This window comes from Lissotriton helveticus, chromosome 5_1 (genome assembly GCF_964261635.1).
Source record: "Lissotriton helveticus chromosome 5_1, aLisHel1.1, whole genome shotgun sequence".
Classification (NCBI taxonomy): domain Eukaryota; kingdom Metazoa; phylum Chordata; class Amphibia; order Caudata; family Salamandridae; genus Lissotriton; species Lissotriton helveticus.
The window spans coordinates 582,281,529-582,303,446 of NC_136065.1; the positions used below are offsets into that span (position 1 = coordinate 582,281,529).

The 21,918-nt window shown below is 43.0% G+C and overlaps 1 protein-coding gene across 2 annotated transcripts in view; it reads left to right on the plus strand.

Annotated features, from left to right (window-relative positions):
* Nucleotides 1-21,918, plus strand: part of PER3 (period circadian regulator 3) — a 361,451-nt gene that overhangs the window by 152,378 nt on the left and 187,155 nt on the right. For both annotated transcript variants that reach the window (XM_078642926.1, XM_078642925.1), the window contains 3 exons: nucleotides 4,837-4,963; nucleotides 6,513-6,660; nucleotides 15,578-15,708. In XM_078642926.1, the coding sequence (XP_078499052.1) occupies nucleotides 4,837-4,963; nucleotides 6,513-6,660; nucleotides 15,578-15,708 (406 nt within the window). The remainder of the gene's footprint in view (nucleotides 1-4,836; nucleotides 4,964-6,512; nucleotides 6,661-15,577; nucleotides 15,709-21,918) is intronic.

A 21,918-nucleotide genomic window follows, 5' to 3' on the forward strand; every position in this document is an offset into this window, starting at 1 on the left:
GTGGGCCCCACTTTTGCATTTCAGCTCGATGCATCTTTGCAGTTCCTAGTCCGTTGGCTAGTGAGCCCCCCGAAGACTTTCCTTTACATCTATCTTGCTTTCCTGGTTGCTCCAGGCTAGCTACAACTTCCCTACAAAGGAGAAGTTCCTCGGACCTGGCTGGTCTGCACCGAAGCCAATCTCGACATCCTATGTGGGTTGCATTTGCCAAGGCTTGTTGGGTCCAGTCTGGATACAACACCGCAGTCCACTAGATCCTTTGTGGGACAGCTAGAATCCAGCTCCTGGTCATCGTCTACTCCCCCTGGTCCTCGTGGCTGAACAGACAAACTTCACCTCTTCACCTGAAATCACCCGACATCTGGTGGCCTCTTTCTACCGCCGCCCTGGTCACTGGCAAGTGACCCAGACTCTGTCCGTTCTGCTTTCAGGTTCTACAGATCTTCGATCCACCCGGACACTTTTCCTCTGGTCGCCTGCAGGACTTCTTTGCAGCTCTCCATTGAAAATGACGACGAAACCCGACACGAAAAGACACCTTTGCACCCGGCTTCCCTGGGTGAGGTAACACGAGTACGGTGCTCCCGTGGGTCTTGACTCTCGAAGTGTCCTAGTTTAAAAGGGTTCCATCGTAGTCCATCCGGAAGTGTCCTTAAATCGTATATTTGTAACTTCTACGTTTTCCATAGAAAGTCAATGGTAACCCGCAGCTGTGTTCAGACACTGCACGCGTCTCCCGTAGGCCTCCTACTTCGTAACCTTTGGTTGTTTAGAGTAGCCCCAGCGATTCCACAGGCCCCAGGCCTGCTTTCTAATTCTCTTGTGGTTCTTATACCACTATTTTAGTATATGGTTTGTGAGGCCCCTAAGGCATAACGTATACTGTGCAACTTATCGTATATTAACTAAGTGACTTGCATTGTATCTTTACCTCTGACCTCATAAAGAGTGCAGAGGGGTTGTGTTTAGAATAAATACATATACATCTGATATATACCTTGTGTGGTGTCCTTTCATTTGGTACTCAAGGGATTATAATTGGTAAAACAACTTACTTAATACGCTCTCTGAAGACTTAGCCTGATGACTGCTGGTCCATCCTACCACTAAGATAGCTTTCTATAAGGTTCACTTTACAACCACCATCAATAAGGGTCGATTAGACTGGTGCTAGGTGCCCACTAGAACTAGTGGACATCATATGCCAGCCTAACTTCTCACAGTTGGTTTTCTAAATAATACTGTTTTCAGAGGCAACATCCATAAGCATGAACTACAGTTTAGGCCATAAACAACAATTAACACAAATCCAGGATCACAAACACTCTGCCGGTTTTGAACGCTGTTTATTTTAAAATTGTCATTAATATCCTCAACAAAGATGGCCGTAGTAGTTAACGGTCTAGATCCATGACGCACTAGCGTAACATTAAACAGCGTTACATATACCACATACCCGGAAGTATTCACTATGGGGACCGGAGTTAGGGTAGGACCAGAGCTAGTTGCTATGCCTCCTTGCTGTGAATATGACTGATCCTTGTTGGACAAGCTGCATGACCGCAATCCACGTTACCGGTAAGGAATATGCTGTACCACCGGTAACGCGTATTGAATTTTTTACAGATCAGAGCAATGAAGTGCTCTGTTACCCCTGCCAACACAGACCTACTTGCCTAGGGGTTTGTTCATAAGTATATACTATGTGCTGTACCTGGGTGTGATTCGGCGCTTGTGGTCACTTTTTGCCTTGGTTCTCACGACTTATGGATTACCATCACGCCCATAGTTGGGCTACTCGATGCTCCGGTATAGGGAATACTTTGGTATCTGGCCACTGTGCACCTTTACTCTAAGACGATCACAGGCGACACTCCTAGCCCGGGTGTTCAAATGCATTTTTTAGTATAATTTGCTGCAATTTTTTGCAATTTTTGGTACAAATCTCCTTTTAATTGTCGCATATTTGTGTGTCTGTCATGGTTGTCTGTGTGTTCCATGCAAAATCGTTAGGGCTCTCACTGCACAGGGGTTTAATGTACGCTATGGAATTTTTCAAAATTAACTATGGAAGGCCGTACTAGGGTAATACTAATTACCTACAGCACCCTTGCGGTCACAGACCACTAGACCACCACTGGTGTAATCAACATCCCAAGGTTGAAAGTTGAGTTATTAACACAAGCACTGTCTGTTAGTTAGCAATAGTTTTAAAAAAGAGGGAGTTACCCCTATGCTTTTCAAAGGGACGGGGTACATACACAAGCCAACGAATCAGAAGTCCCTATACTCTAATGCAAGAGAGGACAAATGCTTCACCCTTGACACAAGTACCACACAATTTTTTTTTCAACTTAGAATACAAAGTATGTTAAAAAAGAATTGATTAAAAATGATTTATCACATACTCATTTGATGAATCTATTCACATTCCTCCCAATATAGGTTACAGTCTAATTTCTTTACACATGGAGATAAAAACTCTAAAAACAGTATGTGATAAATCATTTTTAATAAATTCTTTTTTAATATACTTTGTATTCCAAGTTGAGACATTTTTGTGCGGTACTTTGGTTATACTATATTGTTTATGGGTGTAAATGCATATGTGTTTTTGAGCAAGGCATTGTTCGTTATAGGAAAATAACTTGATCTAGGTTAGAATAGCTATACATCAAAATAAGACACTTGGTCCAGGGTGAGGCATTTGTCCCCTCTTGCATTAGAGTATAGGGACTTCTGTTTTTCTTTGGCTTGTTGGTTAACAATAGGCAAGCGCCACAAGCACCTTGATAACTAGACACTCACTGTCTCACCTATCGTGATAATACTACACTCCACATCACTCAGCATGTTATTACATGCAATATGACCCTTGCATTTGAAACTCTCTAACTGGACCTATGGTTCTTCTTGTTTTTATCTCCTTCCCCTTCCCTTTCTTCTAGATCTCAATTCTCTGGGCCAAATTGGACCTGGATTTCTAACTGTGCAAAGCTGGTTACTATCCAACCAAACTAATCCTGGAACCAGCAGTGTGGTAGTGCTAGAGTATAATCAAACCCTTTATTACGGTCCTGATAAAGTTCCACCAGACCTACTAGGGGCTACTCTTGGCAGAAAACATGTTGACCTTATGCACCACACAAGCCCTGTAGGGTCATTATATCCAGTCGGGCTCACTTCTCTTAGTTAGGCTAGTGCCCCCTTAGAATAAAAGTATCAGACAGGGTCCTCTAGACCTATTGTAATTTTCACACTCACTGCACTACCTAGCCTGCACACCCGCACTCACTCTACGGCTTCATGAACAAAAGATCTCCGCCAAAGAACCCCTTTGTGGGTGTCGGGCATTGCAGCGCCGACCCAACAAGGAGCTGGCCCAGAGATGAAGCATGACATACTTTGGGGTGTGTGAGGGCACTTTTTAGAAAGACCTGAATTCTCTCTTACTCCTAGGAACTGCATACCCCCTGTTTTTCTCATGCTACTCAGGAGCCTTTATGCCGGACCTGTTTCAAAAGCTCCTGGTTCCTCTTGTTAAAAAGAGAATCATTGTATGTAGTCTTCTTTGTGGGCGTGTTTTGTTTCTGTTGAGTTCATCTCCTTTGTACCAAAAGGCCTTATCTTGACAACAAGTGCACTTTGATTTGGACTTGAGTAGAAGACCCTTCTCCCACCCTGTCACTTGTTTTTGATCTCTTGTGCATGTTTGTGACCCTTGGAATACATCATCTTACATGGCATTACCTTGGTTGTCCATTGGCTCTAAAATGACAGAAATGGCCTCCGGCACTCAATTATACAGGAGATTCCCATAACGATTCTAAAAATAGTGGGCTGCCTTTTTTGCTGAAAAATCACATTTTTAGAAATGAGTGCAAAACTCTTGTTGAGATAGATGCTTAGTCCATTCAGTAAGATAGAGCGATATGCGGCTTAGTTGCATGACCTGGCGTATCGGGTGACATGGAGAACTACTTCACCACTTGTTCATACCACAGATGCTGTCCATTAAAACGGACATAGTGTAAAACATGAACATCAAAACAGAGGTACCACATCTGAATTACCGACTCAAAAGGGAGATCGAAGAAAAAATGCCCAGTTAATCTTACCTTACCTTTTCCGCCAATGGCATAGAAAGAACCTGAGTGACTGGCACAAGATTGTTGTGCTTTGTACACAGATGTAATTGCTTTGACTAATGACATTTTCATTGATTACCCGTTTTGCCACTTTTCCCTTGCCTCATGGCAACTTCATTCTTGTTGGGTGTTTCTATTAGACTGAAAGACAAGCTTAAGGATGTCCTTTTGTCCAGACATAGAACCGCTGAGCCTGTGTGAAACTGGCAAAAATATTTTTATAGGAAGTGAAGTATCATAATAATACTTGTCATTCTTTTCTTTGCTATTGAGCTGGCAATTCAATGTGTGCTTATATGTATGACTGTATAGAAATAATACTTAAATAATGAGTGATTGCCTCAGATTATAAACATAATTAATTTGCTAAATATCTGGCTGTGAGACTGGCTTTGAGTGCAAAGTATGTGATTGAAGACATGCTATTGAATTAGCTAAACTAAACTGTTATTGGTAAAAATGTTAGTCAATGATAGAAATGTGTGGTTCCAAAGATGAGTAAGTTATTTGACACAACCTAAGAGGCATAGCTGGTTTGCTTTAGAAAAAGTGGTAGAAGTTCTAGGAACCTGGAGTTCCAGACATTCTGATGGAGAGGCATTGATTATCCTAGTCTTTTCATAGCATGCTTGTATCAGATTTCAAACTATAGCCTACTTTACAGTCTGCTTTATCATTTTGATCCCAGATGACTTTGCAACAGGTGTGTGTGGACCTGAACAGAATAAAAAATGTGGGTCAACAGGCGTACATTGAGTCAAGGAGCAGAAGGCAGGGAAAGAAAAAAGAAGGTCTGCATAATAAGTTGCAAAGAGGTGAGTCAAACTTGAAATCTTAATGGCCTTTCCTTCTGTTGCCTTGCCTTGCTGCCAAATGGGGAGTCGAGCCATGAAAAAACATATGCCAATAAAGTTCTTAGCACCTATCTCCAAATATTGCAAGAGAGAAAATAAGACAGAAACGTTTTTTTTTTACCTTAAATTGAATTTAGCAAAGCTAAATTGACTTTAGTGTTTATGCAGGTTACACATACTACAAAAACTTTGAGTGAGTTGACAACTTTATATTTTTCTCAGTTGCCCATAACGTTACCAGAATTCAATAAGACCATTTGCTGTTTCTAGTCTCCTGCATACTGTCTACACTTGAGGCATTTCGTGAAGATGAGGGCAGATATTTTTTGTTTGGCAGATTCAGTTATATAGCAGAGGAGTTGTCAAAGTAAACAGTTTATCCCAGTGAAGTTTGAAATTGTTTAGCTGATGTTCCTGGCATTGAGAAAGTTACATTTTTGGGTAAATAAATTGCAGAGCGCTAGTCTGACAACGCAAAGTTATTTTTTGCCTTACATCATGAAACGTGTAACTGTATTAATTAAACGTTCTGTATGTTCAAAATAATTGAGAGTTTAGTACATTTTCTGGACCTTGCAGCTAAATGTCTAGGAAATATTGCAACCAAACAATTACACCTGTGTAATAAACCCTGAAATATTTTTGGAATAATGGTCCTCTGCAGATATTCTGCATGACAGAGTTCCAGAGATTTGATGGCAGATATGCAAAATACCCCCATCAATGCAAGAAAGTTTGATTTGAGGGACTTTCTTAAAAATGCTTTCTGAAGTCCTTAAATTCTTACTTGGCGTGTATCTCTTCAGTTTAGAGTCCAAACCTGGTAGTCCCTGCTTGAAAAAACCTCTCCACCAAGGGCTTGTAAAGTGATGTATTTATATTAAAAATATGTATAGGTATGGTAAATGGGAGTCACTGAATGCTCTTAACACCACCCCCAGTGGAGAATTGCCTCCCACATTTAGCAATTCCCCTTATGAGATGGAGAAACTCTAAACAACGTGGAATGCCAAGGAGATGGCATTTGTTGTTGCTGCCCCCGCTGCCTTTTTCAAGAGGCACACACTCGGATCACATCCTTGTTTCTCGAACAGGAGAAAATCAATCTCCATGACATACAGGGGTTTTCTTCTTGTGTGGCAGAGGCATTTACAATTTTTTCCTACCCAAGACAATCATCAAAGGTATCACAATCTCAGCCAGGAAAAATCAATGGTGCCAAGTTAGAGTGGCATTTGCCACTCTAACTTGGCAGCCCTTTGACAGATGGCATGCCACGTCAAGTCTTTCAGACAGTGGAGCAGTTCTCTATACTTCTAAATTTAGTCAGGGAACCATGCAAAACCTTAAGTGACCCGCAAATATTTAATAGAAACAATAAAAAAAAAACCTATACACAAGAAGTATCTGTTCTCCAAACCTCTCCATGAAATGGCATGTTGATGCAATGCACCAAAGTATATTGCAAAATGAGTTGGCAAGAATGATTAATAAAGCAATTTATTTTTAGGAAAGCCTCCAACCTCAGCATCATATTTCCCACTATCAATTGGACTCCCAGCTGCCGAAGGACATGCTACGTCTTCCTGTGATGCATCAAGAAAAGGTCAACATGTTCCATCGTATCAGCAGATCAACTGCGTGGACAGCATTATCAGGTACAGCCACGTTACAAGAACATAGCATTGCCATCTAATGAATGTGGTGTGTACTCACTAATCAGTGCCTATATAAATAGGACACTAGCTCAAATGCACACTATGTTGTATTATGTGGAGAGTGGGAGGTGGGCTTCATAAAGCTTTAAATGCGTATCAATGTTCTTTTTGAAATCAGAAGCACGTCTTTCACCATTGAGTCAAAATGTGTGTACATGAACTCTCGTTTATATCTAGCTCGTTATCCTATGCTTTCTATTATTAGCGTATTCAAATTCAGTAGAGAAACTATTTTCTTTCAATAGTTACAAAGTTAAGGTTTTAGAGTATATGGTTTATTTTGAGTACCTAGCCAATATTATTAAAACCTAAAACATTAGTATGTTTATTTTGAACACAAGTTTAGTACTTTATATAGAAGCAGAAAAAATATTATTTTGTGTATGGTGAATAACTGAAAACGGGTATAAGTCTATGAACAGATGAAGTAATGAATAGGAGTATAAGCATGGAGTAAAGATGAGTATATATAAAAACAAGATGAATGGTGTAATAAGAGAATGATGCTAGTTGAGTGCATGTATGAATAAACAGTTGTATGAAGATGGATAGATTTGGTTTCTACTACAAAAATAATCTTGCAAGTAACATTAGATGCACCAAGATACTGCTGCACAGTGGACTCTGGCAAAACTACCAATTAGGGTACCTAGGTACAGTGGATCTGGTGTAGCGCCTTGGGCTATGGTGGGATAAACTGTTGACAGTGCTTTAGAAGATTAAGAGGCCTGCGCATTAAGGGAGCTATTGTCATTATGCTGCTGAAGCCAGGTCAGAATTCAGAGAAGAGGGCTTCCCAAGAGTCTGTCTTGAGCTCACACTGTTGTTCTTCTAGAAGCTATAGAATATAGGGTCAGAAACCTGCAGCTTGCATGATGAGCCAAAAGATCTAGATTCAGAAACACAGTGAAGTGATACCGCTATGCCTTGAGGAGCCTAGGGCTTGAACGCCGCCCCTGTGAGGCAATGATTTCACACTTCCAGCAGGCCCCTCTCTAGATTACTTTTTCCTTCATGGTGGTTGCCTCATTGGATGTTCCTTGTGCATCTTCTTGCAACTATGGTGCACCACCGCTATGTCACAGATAGTCACATCATCACTATTTGAACCCAAAAAATTACAATCTGCCATCTAGATATCTAAATGGACAGTTTGTAAGAATTAGGAAAATAAAGGAATAGGTTTTAAGACCTGATCTATAAGATTTTGTTTGTTACTATATTAGCACAGTTAAACCTATATATATATATATATATATATATCAACACACTACCTTCTTCGAACTTCAAAGAAGTGCACCGACACCTGGTAAGTTGCATTTCAGTATCATTTAATGGTGAGACAGCACGAAGGTAGCAGCAATCAATCCCAACGTTTCTGCTCTACTCGAGCCTTGATCACGGGAGGCAGTCTCTTTTTTCAAGAAGTGTTTGCGCAAAATTGTCTTCTACCAATATGAAATGACAGCGCTGGGACACCTTTATTAATTTGAAAAAGTTTTCCTTTGCGTGCTCTTCATGAAAAATACGGCCCATGCAAATCAGATTTAAATGGAAGTCACATGGGCCTTTTTTGAAAAAAGAGACTGCCTCCCGTGATCAAGGCTCGAGTAGAGCAGAAACGTTGGGATTGATTGCTGCTACCTTCGTGCTGTCTCACCATTAAATGATACTGAAATGCAACTTACCAGGTGTCGGTGCACTTCTTTGAAGTTCGAAGAAGGTAGTGTGTTGATTTTTAAACAGAAGCCCTGCGCTGAATGCACTGACCGCCCTTCAAGGAACAGGCTTGTGTCGTGGGGCACTGTCGTGAGATATTAATGGTTGAAGCCTGACCTGCTTGCCCCCAGCCTTTGCAGTGTGCGGCGAGTTGGGAGCAGAGGAAATTATTTTCCGGACTGTTGGTTTAAGGAGCATTTCAGAACAGTGAGTGAAACTGAAATAACGAACTGTGTGAGCTGGCAAACTTGGCTTTGAGCGCAAAGGAACAATATATTATTAAGAAGTGTTTGCGCAAAATTGTCTTCTACCAATATGAAATGACAGCGCTGGGACACCTTTATTAATTTGAAAAAGTTTTCCTTTGCGTGCTCTTCATGAAAAATACGGCCCATGCAAATCAGATTTAAATGGAAGTCACATGGGCCTTTTTTGAAAAAAGAGACTGCCTCCCGTGATCAAGGCTCGAGTAGAGCAGAAACGTTGGGATTGATTGCTGCTACCTTCGTGCTGTCTCACCATTAAATGATACTGAAATGCAACTTACCAGGTGTCGGTGCACTTCTTTGAAGTTCGAAGAAGGTAGTGTGTTGATTTTTAAACAGAAGCCCTGCGCTGAATGCACTGACCGCCCTTCAAGGAACAGGCTTGTGTCGTGGGGCACTGTCGTGAGATATATATATATATATATATATATATATATTTTTCCAAAGCAATTTGAAATAAAACACCGCACTCTTCTAGGTTTTGATTAAGCTTTTTAATCCATCAAGGTGAGCAAGAACAGTAATCTGTTTGAAACGCGTAGGTGAGGAAGTCGTTTCCTTGATGGATTAAAAAGCTTAATCAAAACCTAGAAGAGTGCGGTGTTTTATTTCAAATTGCTTTGGAAAATTGTAACGAGTCCTGTCCTTGACTCGGCACCGGCACCAGCTGAATGGTCGCTCCTCCTCCAGCAAGGGACATTTGCTTGAACATATATATATATATATATATATATATATATATTACCTACTGGCGGTCGCCAGTAGGTAGTTATAGTTAGGATTGTTTTCCATAGGAAATCCGCAACATTCTATTGGGAATAACTTTGGCGCCGGTGGACAAATCTTTGCGAATTTCTCAAAGAAGATGGCCCGCTCCGCTCCGCTCCGCTCCGCTCCGCTCCTTCCCTGAAAGTTTGGGGGGGATTTGTCAAGCGGGGGCCGAGATAAAAGGGGGGTCCCAAAACGTGCTTTCCCCATGTTAATTTCCATAGGGCGGTTGAACTCACTTTTAGCCCGAACGGCTGAATGGATTTCCACCAAACTTGGCAAAATTGTATGGACTGGTAGCCCGATGTGCCTTTGCTATGTCTCAAGATATGTGCTCCAGTGGATTTTGAGTAATTTAGGTTCACAAAAATATATATATCTATAAGCGCGCCCCGGTACGCGCACCGGGGCGCGTACCAGCGCGCTACGCGAGTTCGCGAGAGGAAAGCTGATTGGCTCTCGGGTGTCTGTCAACATTCCAAACAGTCCGGAGCGGCCGCCATCTTGTGTCTCGGTAGGATCGAGACACAAGAGGTGGCAAAAACAAAGGGGGAAATGACCGAAAGGGGGCAGGGTAGACCCCCCTGACCCCCTAGGTTTGATGTGGGGGCCATAAAAAGGCATTTTCGCGGGGGTAGCGCCCGGTACGCGCACCGGGGAGTGTACCGGTACGCGTACCCTGGAGAAAAAAGAATGACAGAGTTTTTAAAAAATATAGCATTTTTTTATAAATTGGAGGTAGTTCTAAAAAGAACTGTTTTTTTATTCTTTTTGTTGTTTTATATTTTTTTATTGTTTTTTTTGAATTTTTTTTGGCTTTTATGAACAATTTTATATTTTTTTTGTAATTTTTATGGGGACAAACAAAAAACAGGGAATTGTAAACAGCTCAACTGGAGCAAAAAAAATCAAGAAAAAATTAAGGCTTCTTTTTGCACTGGTGGTTGTCTCCAGCACAGTTAATCAATTTGATGCTTTGTTCACGATAAGAAATTGTACTCCCACAAAATACGCAAACAATTTTAAAATCTCCAAACTGGGTTTGGATGTTTGGGACCATCTCCCTTGCCTCTGGACCCGATGGAGTGTGTTGTTTGCCTGTGGAGGTGCTTGCAGAAGATTGGGGAGGGTTTCTGATTAGTTCTCTCACCTCTGCCGCAGAATAGTTGTTGGGATGCCTCCGTTGCATGTGGCGAATAATGGTATTATTACCAAAAGAGTACTTTTTCGCAGGGTTCCCCCTGGAAAGTACAGTGCCACATATCAGACATGTCACTTTCGCCGCATTGACTTTCTTTTCGCCCCTTGGGAATTTAAAAAACTCCCACACAATGTGCTCTCTCGGTTTATAAGGGGGATTGTCTTCAGGCAGGAAAGTCCTCCTCTCCTCCTCCTCCTCCTCCTCCTCTTCTTCTTCACCACCAATGTGGTGTTGTGGTGGTCCTTGTGGTGGTGGTGGTGGTGGTGGTGGTGGTGCAGATGCTCCTGCTGCTGCTGCTACTGTAGCCATTTCTCAATGAATGGAAACAGGTCTTCCTCACTCAAAGAACAAAGTGAGAATGAGGAAAAAAGGTGGGGGCTTTCTTCATTTGGAAAACAAAACTGTTCTGAACCAATGAAAAGTGTTATTTTCAGGTCACATGACCCGGGCTTTCATCATTTGGAAAACAAAACTGTTCTGAACCAATGAAAAGTGTTATTTTCAGGTCACATGACCTGACGCGCTTACGCTATGCGCCCGGGGGCGCGTAGCGTAAGCGCATCAGGGCGCTTACGTTGCGCGATCGTATGTGCTCGGGCGCGCTTATGCCATGCGTCATAAGACGCATCTCGCGGCTACGCGATACGTGTCTTATGACGCACGGCGTCGCGGCTACGCGATACGTCACAATGTTGTTTTCGTTCGCGGCAATAGCGCTAATGGGACGCTCACCGGTACGTGCACCAGGGCGCGCCGCAAGACTGCGCTTACCGGTGAGCGCACCGGTACGCGCACCGGGAGCGCCCCCAAAACAAAAAAATTTAATAAAAAAAAAACATGAACAATATACATAAAAAAAATAGTATTACATAAATATACAATATAGGATTCATTATAAAAAATATTATATTTCATAGCTACAGAGATTTGCTATTAAAAAACCTTTGAAATTCACTGAAAACAACATAGGTTTGAGGCCCTGTATATAGTTAGGAATTAGCATTTAAAAAAACCTATGAAATTCACTGAAAAAACCAAAGGTTTCACACCAGTTATAGTTAGGAATTACCATTTAAAAAACCTATGAAATTCACTGAAAAAACCATAGGTTTCACACCAGTTATAGTTAGCTGGAAATTTTACTCGCATAAAACCATTGAAATTCCCACGTTATAGTTAGTTGGACTCACTATATTTTGCGCGTGCAATGCACTGCTGATGACGTCACATATTACATCACTCATGACATGCTCAGTGACATCACTCATGACATCACTGATGACACCATCCTTGTGACAGAGTGACAGACCTCCTTTCACTGTAATGTAACCCTTGAAACACATATTCAAAAATAGAAACTAAAATTTTCAAAAAATGGAGATACCCAAACCAGTTACAACAACCAATTCAGTAATTCCACCATCTATATACACATCCACTCATTCACCAACAGTTCTATATAGTCACTCATACATATACTCACTCATCATATGTAGTGATACACCTATACATCCTGTTACACACCGACAGTCATCCAAAAGTTACTCACACACATACTCACACATGCAAATAAACTATTGAACATCCATTTATTTGCATATACAGCTATACACACACTACCACCTTACTTCTAAGGAAACTTACACATATTTACTCTCTTAAACAATCACTTATAGTAACACATACTTATTTAAACAGGAACTCTTACAATCTCTTACTCTCACATATACTCACTTATATACATCAATATTCACATATACTAGATTAAAACATATGTAGTTACTGATAAAGCCACTAGAGAGACAGTCATTCACTCACTAACATACACATATACACACTCATTCACCCATACAGTCCTGCACATATGCTGTCTTTAAAACACATACAAACAGAGAGTCAGTCACTCATGCATCTATGTGCTAAGTAATACCCCACCAAACCATACAGACACTCATACTGATACTAAGAAAAACATATAATAACCCATATACATACACATGTAGCTACTCACCAACCCATGCAGCCACTTATACACAAACTGAAACACTAATACATATATTTAAATATTTAAACATTACTCACTAATATATGTATTCACTAAGATACACTTAATAAGCCAGTTAACCAATCAATTTTTTTTTAAAAACATCCATGTAAACACTTATTTAAACAATTATTCTTCCATCAACTTTTACATATACATATATAACACATATTTATTTTTCAGAAAGACACACATTCACTGGATGGTGTCATCAGTGATGTCATGAGTGATGTCACTGAGCATGTCATGAGTGATGTAATATGTGACGTCATCAGCAGTGCATTGCACGCGCAAGTTATAGTGAGTCCAACTAACTATAACGTGGGAATTTCAATGGTTTTATGTGAGTAAAATTTCCAGCTAACTATAACTGGTGGGAAACCTATGGTTTTTCCAGTGAATTTCATAGGTTTTTTAAATGGTAATTCCTAACTATAACTGGTGTGAAAACTATGGTTTTTTCAGTGAATATATATATATATATATATATATATATATATATATATATATATATATATATATATAGTAGAGCAAAGGTCCAGGCTTTCGAGGGCGCACCTGCGGCCAACGTTCACCATCCGGTTCACAATCGCTGCACGCATCCCCAGGGGTGCTTGAAATAAAGGAACATGACCACGCGACTCTGCTCCAGGATTCTTTATTAACTGTCACTGGTTAACTAACGCGTTTCGGAGCACTCACTTCTTCTTCGGAGGTTTCAGTACTTGCAACAGCCCACAGGAGTCTCCCATTTAACAAGCTCCGCCTTAAGTGGGACGCACTTGATGTGCGCCTTGCCTTATGGGACTTGTGGTTCTGGGAGTTGTCATTCAATCCTTAAGTAGGTCCCGTGTGGTTGTTTGGTTGCAAGAGTGTACATTAAGAGCCCTAAGTGGGCCCCAGAGTAGCGTCCGTGGTTCTGGTTCGTTCCTGCTGGCCGCATCGCTTAGTAGGCTGGAAACCGTTCCAAACTGCGATGTCCTTTAAATTCTAATGGACGTTGCCGCCCTCCATGGCAGGAATGTCGTGTGAGATATGGTAGAGCAAAGGTCCAGGCTTTCGAGGGCGCACCCACGGCCAACGTTCACCATCCAGTTCACAATCGCTGCACGCATCCCCAGGGGTGCTTGAAATAAAGGAACATTACCACGCGACTCTGCTCCAGGATTCTTTATTAACTGTCACTGGTTACCTAACACGTTTCGAAGCACTCGCTTCTTCTTCGGAGGTTTCAGTACTTGCAACAGCCCACAGGAGTCTCCCATTTATCAAGCTCCGCCTTAAGTGGGACGCACTCGATGTGCACCTTGCCTTATGGGACTTGTGGTTCTGGGAGTTGTCATTCAATCCTTAAGTAGGTCCCGTGTGGTTGTTTGGTTGCAAGAGTGTACATTAAGAGCCCTAAGTGGGCCCCAGAGTAGCGTCCGTGGTTCTGGTTCGTTCTTGCTGGCCGCATCGCTTAGTAGGCTGGAAACAGTTCCAAACTGCGATGTCCTTTAAATTCTAATGGACGTTGCCGCCCTCCACGGCAGGAATGTCGTGTGAGATATGGTAGAGCAAAGGTCCAGGCTTTCGAGGGCGCAGCCGCGGCCAACGTTCACCATCCGGTTCACAATCGCTGCACGCATCCCCAGGGGTGCTTGAAATAAAGGAACATGACCGCGCGACTCTGCTCCAGGATTCTTTATTAACTGTCACTGGTTACCTAACGCATTTCGAAGCACTCGCTTCTTCTTCGGAGGTTTCAGTACCTGCAACAGCCCACAGGAGTCTCCCATTTATCAAGCTCCGCCTTAAGTGGGACGCACTCGATGTGTACATTAAGAGCCCTAAGTGGGACGAACCAGAACCACGGACGCTACTCTGGGGCCCACTTAGGGCTCTTAATGTACACTCTTGCAACCAAACAACCACACAGGACCTACTTAAGGATTGAATGACAACTCCCAGAACCACAAGTCCCATAAGGCAAGGCGCACATCGAGTGCGTCCCACTTAAGGAGGACGAAGTTTGCCTGCAGTGAGTCAGCCCACATGAGTGCATCAAAGTAACCCAATTTATTCATGAAAGAACGGCTTTCCATATTCAGCGCAAGAGCACCGCCATGTCAGTTCTGTATTGCCCGACATGTTTCATGCTTGACGGCATTTCATCAGGGGCTACAGGTGGAAAGGGAAACACAGCTCCGCAATATGCAAGCACTTTAAATGAACAAGTCCCTGCCCAGACTGGGCGTGGCCGCTCCCGCTGCCTTCTGGATCTTGAAGTGCTCGCTGTGATCTCAAGTGAGTTGCTGCTTGTGAAATACCCAAAATTATCCAAATCCAAGCCTTAGTGGGTAGCGATAGTCTTCCTGCGTTGGTTAGAAGACACACAGTGTGTTCTTTCATGCAGATGCACTCGTCCCTCATTTGCGGCGTAGCCTGACACCACAACAGGGCTGCACAACGGTACAGCAGGGCTTAACTCGCGGCTCAGACTGCGCCGCACAATATCCAACACGAAGTTTGCCTGCAGTGAGTTAGCCCACACGAGTGCATCAAAGTAACCCAATTTATTCATGAAAGAATGGCTTTCCATATTCAGCGCAAGAGCTTCGCCATGTCAGTTCTGAATTGCCCGACGCGTTTCATGCCTGACGGCATTTCATCAGGGGCTACAGGTGGAAAGGGAAACACAGCTCCGCAATATGCAGATCAGATCTTCGTGGGTGAATAGCATTCTCTTTGTATCCTAATGCCGTAAGGCCCATCATAACCACTTGGTGTTGCCGTAAATGTTTTCGAAATAAGATGAGTATGTCTGGCAGTGTTTGGGAAAAACTGCTTTTGAGATTGTGGAACTTTTTTGTTCATTAGGTACCTTGAAAGCTACAGCATCCCTGCACGGAAAAGAAAGTGTATATCATCCATAAATACAACATCATCATCTTCACTAGAGGAGGACCGAGTGGCCCAGCGTGAACGGAGGAGGTCAAAGGTTTTGGAAGGTAACCCTCAAGCTAAACCACACACTGTACACAAACGTACAAACACTTTCTCTCTGCATCTCTTGAGACCTTTCTAGTTGTCAAGCACAATCTGTTTTACATTATATTCCTTTATTAAGAACTATTTGGATTGCTGGAGCTGCTGTTGTAGGGCTTAGATTTGGCACAAAAATCAAATGTTTGCACATTGACGATAACACATGCCTTTGCCACTACCTCTTGTAAAGGATTCCATCTTGCCAATAGCCCTGATCTGATTGTCCTTGTTAGTTTGCACTAATCATGTAATCCAGACCCAACATCAGTGATGCTAATTATCATTCTTCTATGAACCAGCTTACAACCATACAGAAATGATTTATAGCGGGCAGCAGTAGACCTGCATAAAAGAAAATGGGACAAAGTGAGAGAAACTGAGACACTAGATATCTTCATTCTGCCTGTTCTTACAGCTGGGCTCAACATGCATTGTAGAAGTGTTAATATCTACAATGAGAAATAATACTTTTTGTATTGCATAATTTGCCTTCAGTTCGCTTTCCATAATATGACACATGATATTGTTGCAGGATTCTGTTGGGAAGCAGAACTATGCCTTGGGAGAACAGTACTGTAGAGTGTAGAGACTGAGCCTCTCTACCACATCAGTACCTGGAGGCCCAAATGGGGCTAGTTCACAGTGCCTCACCTGAACTCCTTACCTTTCCAGAGAAGCAGGTGAATTCGGCAAACCTAGAACACAAACCTCTAGTCCCCCCAATGGAACCATGGAAACAGATCATCTCATTTCGTTCTCACTCTTGCATGTCCATAGTAAACAAAGAAAGACACAAAGAAAGATTACAATATATTTATTGAAACTATTGTAGCCTTTTTTAAAGCAAGGGTGCTGTGATTAGTGAACAAATACTGCTGAGCAACGTAATCAACATTACTAGTAGGCTGTAAACTAGGAACAACCCAACCGTGGCAACTCATATATCCATGAGAGCAAAGGGATATATTGGTGAGCTCTGGGATTAGCACCAGAGTTGGATGATCCGCATCATAGGTGTTAATTCAGTTTACACAAGGCTGCTGCCTCCGTTCCTATATCGGTGTCTCAGCTGAAAGTATCTTCTATGCTCTCCCAGGGGGAGGGACACAGTTTATATGATCAGAACTATTCTGTTATAAAACTGCAGCAGTGCTACCATGTTATGTCTAAATACATTAGTAGATTTTGCTGGCTGGGCAGAGGAAAACAGTACACCATATTCTTCGACCTTGTACGAAATGTTCAGCCTGAATCCCAAAAAGAATCACTGAATAACAAATAATATGTACAGCGTACTTCTAAAATAATATGTCACAAAAACAATGTATTATGCGTGCCTGGGGAAGGCAATGGCAGCATAAAACAGCTAATATGTGCAGCCAAGGGAAATCCAAAGTGGGCCCAGAAGCGAAAACAATACAATATATTTGGGACAATCTCTTTATAACCCAATCTCTGTTGTTATTTGGAATCCTGTGACATCCTATTGCCCTGAAATTTTACTGACATCTTTTTGGTCATTTTATGAAATAACCTAAACCAAAATATGCATTCCTGTATTGATAAGTACCTTCAACAGTTTATGAATCAAGTTTTAAAACATTAACATTAATATAACGAATACATATTGATATTATGGAGCTCCTCCTGGCAATATACACAATCACTTCCCCACCACTGGCAATATCTTAATACGCAACATGACACAATGCAATATAAATAACATCTGTATAAGTTGAGATTCCTCTTGCAAAATAATAAGTGCACTAAAGCTTGTAATCCTTGGAATGGATGACTGCAGTACCACCATGCAAAACAAAGTTTAACCCCTTCGCTGCGGCGGCTATTCCGCCGCAGCGCTAAGGGGGAGGCGGGGCCGCGCGGCGGTCCCGTGCTCGTGACGGAACCGCTCCGTCACGGCTCGCGGGTGAGCTGTGCTTATGACGGAATGGTTCCTTCACGGCCCGCCCGCCTAATAGAACCTTTAGCGGAGGCGCGGAATTCGCGCCGCGCAGGCACGGCGAGCGGACCGTGACGGAACCGTTCCGTCACCAGCACAGCCCACCCGAGGCTCATGACGGAACGGTTCCGTTACGAGCATGGGAAGAGTTAAATCCCTGATCTCTAGTTTTAGCCAAGAACACTCCTCTGTATCCAGTAGACTTTGATAACTTCTGATGAAAATTGCACTAAGTTCCAGATTTACTTGCAACAAGGTTCTGGTTGCAGCAAGTAAATGTCTCCATTGTCATGAGAAACCTATGCACTATGAATCCACAATGTTGTCACCATTGCAAGTCTCTTGAGACGCCTGGGGTGCTTTGCGACATATAGGCATCTGAAGTCTTAATTCTAGTTGAGCGTTTCAAGCAGTGTGAGTGTTGCAGCTGCAAATCCTCATTCCAAACGACACACATACTGAGTGTACATCTCTAACCACCTCTGTGACGAAGAGCTTGGGCACCAAAGAAGCTCAGAGGAGCTTGTCTCCCTTCCAGCCCTGCATACAGAGGTGAGAACAGGCCACAGATCATGACAGTCCTCCCACACTGTTGTATCATTTTCTCCACTGCATGACTTCCATGTATTCCCGCTTAATTTTGCGGCTATTCGATTTGGCAGAAGAAACATGTACTTACTCCTAATCCTGGATCTCCATCATTGGAATCTTTGTGGAATACTGGAACACTGAATATCTCCTCATCCCCATGATATACCAAAACACTTAGCAGGCATACCTATGAATGTAGTTTGAAGAGGCTAATCCTTAACTCATTTTTTATTTGCAAACATAAATGAAATTAAAGGGAATGCCACCCAGGCCTTTATGACCAGAATCTTTTAAAAATGCATTATGTCTTTAAGCCTGATCTATGCATCTCACAGGGCACAGCCACACGCTGTGACTGGCTTCGGACAAGATTCGAGGAGCTTGCCCCCCGGAAACCGGTCAGGACAGCCCCCTGCCTGGACTCTGCTTCTTGGTTCACCGCTACTCTACGGAAAGCGCGCCAGGACTGCAAAAGATCTGAAAGACTCTGGCGGCGCAGATATGAGCCTGAGGAGAAACTGAAGTACAGGGGCGCGATAAAATCTTATCACAGACAGATTGCCGAAGCTAAAAAGATCTACTTCGAGCATAGAATAGACCAGGCGGATAATACGAGCCGGGAACTATTCCGAATTGTGAAGGAATTCGTGGAGCCGGTGGCGGCGGCTAGAGTACACTCCCATACAGAGGAGTGGATCAAGCGGCTTGCTGACTTCTTTGTGGATAAGATCCATAGGATTCAGGACTCATTCGATCGAGTGGGGTCCCCGGAAGTGGCTGCAGCTGTGGAAAGTGATCTGAAGGTCCTTCCACCTGCTGCAGCCGAGTTGACGCCCACGCTTTCGACGTTCCCCCCGCTATCCTGCGATTCCTCTCTGGAGCTGCTTTCCCGGTTGAAATCTGGATCCCCCTTGGATGCGTGTCCGGCGAAATGCCTGAGCTCGGTGGCGCCAGCTATTAACAACTTGCTGAACCCCCTGCTCAACATGTCTCTGAGTTCTGGAGTGGTCCCTAAAGAATGGAAGCATGCTCTTATTCTCCCGCTCATTAAGAAACCTCTGCTTGACCCTTTACAGTTGGCCAACTATAGACCAATCTCCCTCCTCCCTGCTCTGGCGAAGGTGGCGGAGAAACATGTTCAGCATACTCTTACCACCTTTATTGAGAAGAACAAACTGCTGCATGACTCCCAATCGGGTTTCCGTGCCAATTACAGTACGGAGACAGCTCTTGTGGAGGTGACCGACGCCATCAGGGAAACGCTTGATCTTGGGGGAAAGGCTATGTTGGTCCTACTGGACCTGTCGGCGGCATTCGACACCGTCCCACACGCCGGCCTCCTCCTAAGACTTAGGGAGGTAGGACTGCGGGGGACGGTGTTGGACTGGTTTCAATCCTTCTTAGCCGACCGTCGACAGGTGATCTGGGCTCCACCGTTCTCCGCGGAAATGCCTTCGCTAGAGGTGGGGGTGCCTCAAGGATCTATCTTGAGCCCCACCATATTTAACATTTATATGGCCCCTTTGGCGAAGGTCGCGGAGGCATTTGGAGCCCGGGTCATCTCGTACGCTGATGACACCCAGCTCCTGTTTACTTGCAGGAAGGGAGAGGTTTTTAATGGCGACAGAATCAGAGACTGCCTGAGTGCTGTTTTTGCATGGTTTCAGCACCAGAACCTGAAATGTAACTCGGATAAGTCCGAGTTGCTCTTTTTTGGCTGCGCTGAGGACCCTGGCTGGAAATCGTGGTGGCCTTCCGACATGTTCCCCCCTGAGAAACCCTCTGCCCAAGTCAAAAATCTGGGTGTGGTGTTCGACGACAGTCTTTCTTTTCGTCCCCACATCACGGGCTTGGAACAGCAAGTCCCCGTCCCCGTCCCTACAGCACGGAAATGTTTCGGCATTTTGAAGATGGTGAGGAAATTTCTCCCACTGCTTTCCCTTCAATATCGCAAGAACATTGTGCAAGCACTCGTGGGTTCGCGTTTAGACTACGCTAACGCACTTTTCTCAGGTCTGCCTAAATATCTGGTATCCAGACTACAAATTGTCCAAAACTCGGCGGCCAGAGCCATCTTTGGCCTTCCACGGAGAGCTAGTGCCTCTCTATTGCGCGGCAGGCTGCATTGGCTGTCTATCGCTTGCAGAATTAGGTTCAAGGTCCTTACGTTGGCATTTAAAGCCCTCCACTGTATTGGCCCAGCTTACCTTAGGAAGCGGATTGCTTTTTACGTTCCCCGGAGGAGTCTGAGATCTGCTGACCTGGCTAAAGTGGAGGTACCAGTGATCAAACGCGTGCGGATGGGTGGCCGGTCTTTCCAGTTCATGGCGGCTAGTTTGTGGAATGAACTCCCTCTGTCACTCCGTAAGGCTAACAATCTCCTGGCCTTTAGAAAGGAGCTCAAGACGTTCCTCTTTTCCGCCTAACCAGTGGGTCTACAGTGTTTCTGCCTCTGGGTTTTTCTTGGTTGTGTTTAGGACTCTGCCAAAGCGCCGGGACACCCGTTCTGGGTAGCCGTGCGCTCAAGAAATATAGTTTTAACATAACATAACATAAGGATCCCTTGATACTGGGCTCTGCACATTATTCGAATCAGACTGTATTTTTCTTACCTATTATTTCTATAGTAGACAAACGACTCCTTACTCTGCCTTTCAGATTTGTACAGGCTTTTTCTTTCGTTTTGCAGTTTTCCTTCTCTAAAGAGAAATGTCTTTTATTTTTGTTGTCTGAAGCATTGGAGGAAGAAGTTGGAAAAGGATCCTCATGATGACCTCCATTTTATATGCCTGCCTGACAATCTTGACACCCAATAGTGTAGATTTTTGTTTTAAGATAGCAACAAGAATTCTTAAAGATCATGATGGAATAAAACCAACAAGAAGAGAACACTTCAGACACCCTCTGGAGCAGATGCTGTTCTTCGTCAACTGGTTTCGCCCTTAAAACAGACTACCTTTGACAAACATTTTGAATGGATTAGAAAACCCTGTGCTACATGTCTGAGTTTGTTTGTTTTCTTTCAAACAACACGTTCTTCTTGCTCTTTGATTATCAGTTTTAGTCTTAAACAGGAGCTGTGTCCATGTGACTTGCCACTTTGACAACAGCTAAACTCCAATTCTATCACAGTCTGGAGATATTTAATATTCAACTCAGGGATGTGCACTGTTTGTTTATGAGGGGTGTACTATGCAGGTTTTCAGGATAACCACATTACGTTAATGCATATAAAATTACTCTAAATGTAAATCATTTAAATAGCCAGTGATTAGATTAATAATTGTGTTTTATTATATTGCATTTTTATTTATATAGTGGGTACCATACGCCTTAAAAGGACTAAAGTGCTTTCTTGACTGCTGAGTAAGAAGCTGCTCCTGTGTATACATATATAGAACTTCATGGCCCTAAACAGGTGACAGAAGCCTACAGATTTTTATTGATTTCCTGGGCACTCTTTGGGTTTATGATTTGACGTGTGTTGTAAGTGCACTGACCTATGTGGGAAATGTTCACAGGAGTGCATGAGGTATATTCAAGAGTGTGCTGAGATATTGCTGATTGTGCGACATAAATGAAGACCATCAGTACCGTGAATGCGCCTTCATATGGTCCATTG